This window comes from Aricia agestis, chromosome 4, assembly GCF_905147365.1.
Source record: "Aricia agestis chromosome 4, ilAriAges1.1, whole genome shotgun sequence".
Taxonomy (NCBI): domain Eukaryota; kingdom Metazoa; phylum Arthropoda; class Insecta; order Lepidoptera; family Lycaenidae; genus Aricia; species Aricia agestis.
In genome coordinates, this window is record NC_056409.1 from 11,308,911 (window position 1) to 11,317,018 (window position 8,108).

Here is an 8,108-nt window from a genome sequence, read left to right on the forward strand (position 1 = left end):
AACGCACCTGCAACGCTTCTGATGCTGCGAGTGTCCATGGGTGACGGAAGTTGCTTTCCATCAGGTGACCCGTTTGTTCGTTTGCCCCCTTATTTCATAAAAAAAGAAAAAAAAATTAGTACCAAGAAAAAATTGTCTTTGATTTTCTAAAAAAAATCACAAATATTTACTTGCCAACCTATTATATTATTTATTGGCTTGTAGTGATTTAAATTCGTACTATTTCCTCATAAAAACAAAATTATTATGATAAATGAAACAGGAACGAAATTTAATAGTTATGATGTTACGTGCCTCCGGTAAGCGTTACTAAATTCTATAAAGTTATGGCAGCAAATTTTCACGTGACTTAATAAACTCACGTTTTCTTGTTTGTATTTGTACAAGAACGATAACGGTGTTTATAAATCAGGCAGTAATGTTTAAGTGTGTCGTTTATTTCATTCATAGAATGAAAATATTGCCGTAGGAAGAAGAACTTCCTGTGGAAGAACTAGGGATGTTTGATTATATTATTATTCATCATGAATATGGCGTATGATAAGCTAGTTACTTGTATTTTGAAAGAGTATTTGAAGGTTTTTAAATACAAAATCTATTATTATATATATAAAACTCAAAGGTGACTGACTGACTGATTGACATAGTGATCTATCAACGCACAGCCCAAACCACTGGACGGATCGGGCTGAAATTTGGCATGCAGGTAGATGTTATGACGTAGGCATACGCTAAAAAAGGATTTTGATAAATTCCAACCCCAAGGGGATCAAAAAGGGAATAAAAGTTTGTATATAATAATACTTCTTAACGCGAGCGAAACCGCAGGCAAATGCTCGTAATACATAAACATGAAATAACAACATGGACAAATATAAAATATTATATTAATTGTACACAAATTAAAAATAATATAAAATTCATAATATAATTGCAGTTCACCGTGTAAAAACAAACACAACAGCGAAATAGTAATTTTATCTAATCTGAAACTAACTACCAGTATGTAAATAGTACGAGTATTTGTTGTATTTAACACCTAGAAGTCGAGGCAACTGTTTGTGCGTTCTAATAATATATTTTGCATTAAGAGTGAAAAGAAAAAGGTAAGTTAACTTTTCTTTGATCCAAAGATATTAATTTATTTTTAATTATTAAAAAAAGCTACACCCTTTCGTATAAAAATACACTCTATGTTATTTATTGTCTATCAAGCGGCTTTTCCAACGGATCCGAGGAAGAAAAAATCGGCCAAGTATGAGATGGACTCGCACACGAATAGTTCCGTGCCACATTAGAGCAAAAATAGGCTGAAAGTTGTGTTTTTCTATGGGAGCCACTCTTAATTATTTCATTTATTTGAATTCATACATGGAAGTAAATTCAGACATCGAAGTTTTGGTACTTAATAGGGTTCTGTTTTTACCCTAAAAGTATAGAGTAAAACATAATATTAATTTTGTTTACTTTTATAGTAATTTATATACAGTGTGTAACAAAAATAAGTGATAATACTTTAGAGTGTGTACGTGTTCCTTGTAGAGAATTCCCTGTGAAAGTAGCAGCTCTGAAAGAAGTTTTTTTTTTCACTTTTGTATGGGCAAGGGCCCGAGCGTCACGAGTTTCCCCATATAAAAGTGAAAAAAAATTTTGGTCTTTCAGCGCTGCTACTTTCACAGTGAACTCTCTACAAGGAACACGTACACACCCTAAAGTATTATCACTTATTTTTGTTACACCCTGTATAAGGGACGATATTGTCATATAGATTTTAATGTTTCAGGTAACACAATGACAGAAAAGAAGAAGAAATGGCATAACTATCTTTACACGGTTACGAAATTGAGCAAACATGAGCTTATTCATAAAACACAAACTACGTCAGTCCAGCCTGGGATATATTATCCGAAAAATTGTGAGTAATTAGGAAAAAGCTAATGTCATGCATTACAAGATCTGTCAAAAAATACCTTGCAAACATATATATAAGGATCGAACTACATCTAGATTTGAATGATGATTATGATTATGTTATTATTTTTATGGTTTATAAACAAAAATTAGATTGTACATTATAATATATTTTTAGTTATTCGATTCAAACAAATATTGACGAAGTCGGTTGTTTTTCTCTTTTTTAGGGTTCCGTACCCAAAGGGTAAAAACGGGACCTTATTACTCAGACTTCGATGTCTGTCCGTATGTCTGTCCGTCTGTCTATCCGTCAGTTTATCTGTCTGTCTGTCTGTCTGTCTCCAGGCTGTGACTCAAGAGTGGTAATGGCTAAACTCTAGACCTAGAGAGTTGTCACAGTTTATGTATATCTGTTGCTGCTATAACAACAAATACTAAAAACAAAATAAAATTTATATTTAAGGGGGGCTCCCATACAACAAACTTATTTTTTTTTGTCTTTTTTGCTTGTAATCAATAAGGCAACATCTAGGCACTTAAATTTTTCACAAAATGTTCAATTTTATTATCTGTAATTTAATAATTACTAAACAAAATTAAGTGGGGCTCCCATACAAAAAACACATTTTTTCTACTCTCGCTCTATAACGGTACGGAACCCTTCGTGGGCGAGTTCGACTCCCACATTGGCTTTTTTCTCTTTAATGTCTGTTTACTGCAATGTTTGTGTATAAACAAAAAAAAATGTTAATGTATTTTAATTAATTTTATTAACGTTTTAAGGTATTACTTATCCAGATGATATCAACAAGAAATATCGTAGAACTGTTTACAAAAACGGTGAATTTAACATCGAGCAAAAACGTAAGGCCGGCCATAAAATTTCTAATTATTTTCTACGACTAGTCGAAACGAGATGGCGTTGGACGCTAATGAATATTTTCTGCGCTTTCATCTCCGTGTGGCTGTTTTTTGCTGTGATCTACTGGATCATATCTCTCAACCACGGTGACTTTAATAGGAAAAATATCCGTCCAAATGGAACTGAATTCACACCCTGTATCAAACACATGTATAGTTTTACATCGGCCTTTTTGTTCAGCATAGAAATTCAATCTACCGTGGCGTATGGCCGGAGATCGGTTACTCTAGAATGTCCGGAGACTATAATAGCTATGTGTTTCCAGTGTATCGTGAGCTCAGTTTTCCAGTCCATAATGATCGGGATTTTATTCGCGAAACTAACGAGGCCGATACGGCGAACGAAGACGATCTTATTCAGCAGGAGCGCCGTCATAAATTTGAGGAATGACCGATTCTGTTTGATCTTCCGAGTCGGAGATATAAGGAAGTCTAAAATAATAAACATCAAACCGAACGCGTATATCGTAAGATTTAAAACTGAATACGACGAATTAAAGAATTTCGAACAAATCGAGATAAAACTTGAGATAGACGAGTGTGAGTCCACATTTTTTCTGTGGCCCGTCACCGTTGTTCACGTTATTGATGAAACGAGTCCCTTCTATGGACTATCTGCGCCAGATTTACTATGCTGTGAGTTGGAGATTTTAGTCGTATTAGAAGGTATGATCGAGTCTACTGGACAACCGGTGCAGGCGAGGACGAGCTACACCGAAAATGATGTTTTGTGGGGCCATAGATTTTCGTCTATGGTCACTTACTCGTACGAAAAGGGTATTTACGATGTCGACTTTTCAAAGCTATCAGAAATTCATGAAATCGATACTCCATTGTGCTCTGCGCGTGAGTACGACTCCATTTTGACAACGATAAATGGTGATTGTGAGTAAATGATGATGGAAACAGTAATATATACAAAAAAAATATAACGAGTTGGAAGAAATTAATTCAAAATTGAGATATTTCTGCCAGTAAATGATAAAAAATCTCAGCAATTGAACGAAGTTATAAATGAATAAATGTACTAATCACTCTTTGTAACTCTGTCAAATTATATTAGCTAGTAAAATGTGTTAATTAAATGAACGGTCGTACTGCTACTGAGTCTGTTATACAGATTGGCATCGGATGGTTTCAATTTGCACTTTGAGGTAGAGCCTGTCTTGTTTCCCTGATTCCCTGAGGCTTTAGAATCTTCAACTTCCAAAGTAATAATGTTCGTTGTTTGGTGATTGACTTATTTTAATTAAATCTCTTCTGTGAATTGTTAGTCGTGATCTATTAATAGGCATGTTAAGTTGCTATCTTCACTTAAATATTGTGCTTTGTTTTCGTGTTTATTTTACTTCGCTAATTATTGTTTGCTTCAAATCTATACATAGCTTTGATATTGTAGCATGTTGTTTTATTTTTTTAACGTGAAATTGATAATTCTAAAGATAAAATAGACAAATAATAATTAAAATAGATGGAAAAGTATTTTTCACGACTACTGGAAAAATTATTTTTCAGACTAAATGATTAACTTTTAAAGAGAAGAAGTATTATAACATAATACTTAGATATAAAAAAAATTATAATATTGTAATTACTACACAGAACCACGAATCACAAGCGTCATGCAAAATGAAATTGGTCTTACGAGACACAATATACAAGAGCATCTGGTATCCGTACACAAAAGTTCAAGGATTCAATTATAAGGACCCTTTCTTATTCATATGCAAGTTCAAAAGGGCGAAGCGTTCGTGCAGCAGAATGTTCTCGCACTCCATTCAAATAAAAGTCTCGCTCGAAACGAAACCAAATTAGATACTTGTAACATACACTATGTTATGCAAAGGTTGTTTGTAATTTTTCCCTTTTTCATGGGGTAACGAAATTTAAGAATCTTTTATTTCTGTGCGAAATGAAGTAAATGTTATTAGCGCGCAGAAGTTAAGTAAGCAGCTCGTTCTGACTTCTGAGATAACTCGACTATGAAAGCAGCAAAAATAATTTCTGTGAGTTATCGTCGAAATATTTTTTGATTATTGTTCAAATTATATTTTTAATATGAATTATTAATTGTAACAGTTTATAATTTTGCAAAGAGAATGTATTTTCTTTATTCTGCAAAATACAATTGTTATTGCTACCGATTTCATATTATACATTGCGCATTATCATACAAGCTATACTTTCATTTTAAGTAAAATACTCTTCCAATATTCACATGCCCAGAAAGCGATATTACTACTAGTAATAAATAAAAATACAAGCCTTCTTGATAAGGGCAAGATCCACGATGAAGTCTTGAGGAAAAGCGCTTGGGTATACGCACCCCATACAAACAAGGGTCAGATGGAATTGATAAAATATATACCAGAATAGTTATTTATTCTTAACACATTCTATGGTTTAATATAAACTAGATGTTCTGCGTGGCTCCGCCCGCGTAAATTAGGAATTTTACGGAAACCGTACATTTTCCCGCAAAAAATAGCTTATATCCCTTCGAGCCTTCATGTGGTCTACTCTATATCTGAGCCAAATAACATAAAAATTGCTGCAGTAGTTCGTGATGTTTACATCATGAACACACACACACATCGCTTTCTAATAATTTTCCCCGTTTTGTCCACATTTTCCTCAGTTTCTTCGATCCCATTAGTCTTAGCGTGATATTAGTCAACCTCACCAATCAACCAAGCCTTCCTTGTAGCTAGTAAATGAGCTATTTAACACTGAAAGATTTTTTTTAATCAGACCAGTAGTTCCTGAGATTAGCGCGTTCAATCAAACAAACTCTTCAGGTTTATAATATTAGTATAGATTTTTTTAATCGCTTGACAAACTCGAGCTTCGAAGTCGAGTAAGAAAAGTACCAATAATGGGGTCATAATAGGCTCATACTCATGGGACGATGGTATAACATGGTAGTGATGAGGAATGTAATTTGCATAGTAGCATAATATGCTATCCGTTCTTAAAATAACGCCGAAACTCCCAAACTTGTATATTTAAAGAATCAGAAGTTCTCTCAGCAACTTCCGAATTTTAAAGATCTTTATAACAATAAAAATAACTTTATTTTCTAATGATATCCATCCCATTTTTAAGCGACTTCAAAAAAAGGAGGTTATTTCCACCCAAATCTAGTTTTTTTTTCCAGATAAATTCTCCTGCTTTCACTCACAAAATTAAAAATATACTTGACGTGATTTATTATTAGTTCGTATCACAAATAATTTCTAAAGTCATAAAAGTATTCCCAACTGATAAGACGCTGAACACTAAAGTTATAACAGGGTAGATGATAAAGCTCAATTAATTACCGAAAGTTTAGACTATGTTTCAGAATTAACTATCGGCCTCCTGACGAAAGCTAGGCTTAGGGCTGTCAGGTCTTAAAACCCGAAGAGATCTGTATTCTGCTATTTGATCCAACATCCTACTTCGCTCCAATCAAGATTCAAACGTCAATTAAATATCCATCGTTTGAGATTTTTAAACCTAGCGCATGAAAAATCGTGCGATCGGTATAATATTATGGCTGACAATGATGGGGTCCGCAGGATCTGACGTATGTTTCATAATATAATAATAATAAAATGTATTTAAAAAAGAAAAGCATTCATTCTAATAGACTTTCATTCGAATGAATCATTATTCCCTGATGTTATATACGATTTTAATTCATAAGCTTGATGACAAATATAAAAACAAGAGATGGAAGCAACAACAGCGATCAGGCCGGGTAAAGGTCGTTAGAGCGCACAAAAGCAATATTGTACGTGATCTCTCTCAACGTGTCTTCGGTACCTGATTAAACGTGGACAAGAGAAAAGATGCAAACGCTTCAGAATAACCCCGTCTCGGTTTAGATATAAATATTTATTATATTTTGTTTATAACATTATTACAGACTCGGCTGATTTTGTGACGTGATTGAATTAACCGGAAGTCTTCCATATTAAACCCGTCTTATCTACAAATTCATATAATTTTATTACGTCAGGTCATCTGTTAATATATTATTACTAGGGACCCGCCCCGGCTTCGCACGGGTATAAATAAATAGCCACTGAAGGAATGATTAAAATCGATTCAGCAGTTTTGATTTAAGTATATCTATGTATTAATACGTGAGCCAAAAACTTTGTATTCCTTTGGACGAAAAACGGGGAAACGTAGTGATATAGAATATAGATATTCATGCGTAAGCCACATTGTATTTCCCTGAAGATTGCGCTTCAAAACCCTTTGATTCTCCTGTTGCAGCAAATTAGAAACTTCTTAAAAGTGTGTAACACAAGAAATCACTTACACAATTACGCTTGCAAAACTCTTCGAAAAATGTACACTGGTAGCACAAAAACTTCTTCAAATTCTTTGTATTAATATGTTCTACGAATAAATTGCGGAAACTTCAAGCGGCATCATGATTGACTTATATAATATACTACTAATGTAAGTTATATTTTTATCCAATCAAAATATTATAATATAGAATTATGCCTGTTGCCAGTTACATGGAGCTGCCGCCGCTAAAGCCGATATCAAATTTGATGACAATTTGCACGTAATTATAACTTTATACGATTTTCAATGCAAACACACGAAACTTCGCATTCCTTGTTTTAACATGTAATGTTATTTCGGGATTAATTAAAATTTTCAATACTACCTATACACCCAGCAACAATAAAACGAGCATGACATATTAACAATTGTAATTGTATAATTTTGCTTCGCTATAAACATTGTACCTTTGAAAGCGAAAGAAGATTGAAACATTTAAATTATTATACTTAAAAAGAATTAAATTTTTGTTAATAAAATAATAAAACAGAAAAATAATTATTTATTTTACTGTATTAGAATTAGAGCCATTGTTTTATTTATAAATAACAAGACATTCTTTGCCTGTTTGCTACCTTAGTCATTAAAATAAACTATCCACAAGACAATACTTTATACGCAATATAATAATACTTAATAGCCTACCTACTACGGTTATAATATTATATTTACATATAAGTACCTACATTGCAAGGTAAAAATAGTAAAATTTTATGTTATTACGCAAAACGGGGCTACCGCTTTGTTCCTCCCACTAAAAGTTCCAAATGATGTGTTTTAATGTGTTGTAACAGTTACTGAGTACAGTCAAAATGTGGAGTTATAAGTTTTAAGTAGAAATAAGCGGTTTGGGCTCGCAGCATCTCGGAGGTTGTGATAACAGAATGAAACAGCAGCTAGATTCTACCTCAAGATACAAGAGTAAA

The 8,108-nt window shown here is 33.3% G+C and overlaps 1 protein-coding gene across 1 annotated transcript; it reads left to right on the forward strand.

Annotated features, from left to right (window-relative positions):
* Positions 1-1,031: 1,031 nt before the first annotated feature.
* LOC121726469 (ATP-sensitive inward rectifier potassium channel 8-like) lies at positions 1,032-3,776 on the forward strand. The gene is made up of 3 exons (XM_042113859.1): positions 1,032-1,106; positions 1,784-1,915; positions 2,698-3,776. The coding sequence occupies exons 2-3, from the start codon at positions 1,792-1,794 to the stop codon at positions 3,726-3,728; spliced, it is 1,155 nt and encodes a 384-aa protein (XP_041969793.1). The 5' UTR covers positions 1,032-1,106; positions 1,784-1,791; the 3' UTR covers positions 3,729-3,776.
* Positions 3,777-8,108: the final 4,332 nt, after the last annotated feature.

Excerpts from the sequence above, each read along its gene's own strand:
- LOC121726469 (XM_042113859.1), top strand. The coding sequence starts at position 1,792 with ATGACAGAAAAGAAGAAGAAATGGCATAACTATCTTTACACGGTTACG. Across the intron at positions 1,916-2,697 it reads GATATATTATCCGAAAAATT|GTATTACTTATCCAGATGAT; the intron begins GTGAGTAATTAG and ends TAACGTTTTAAG.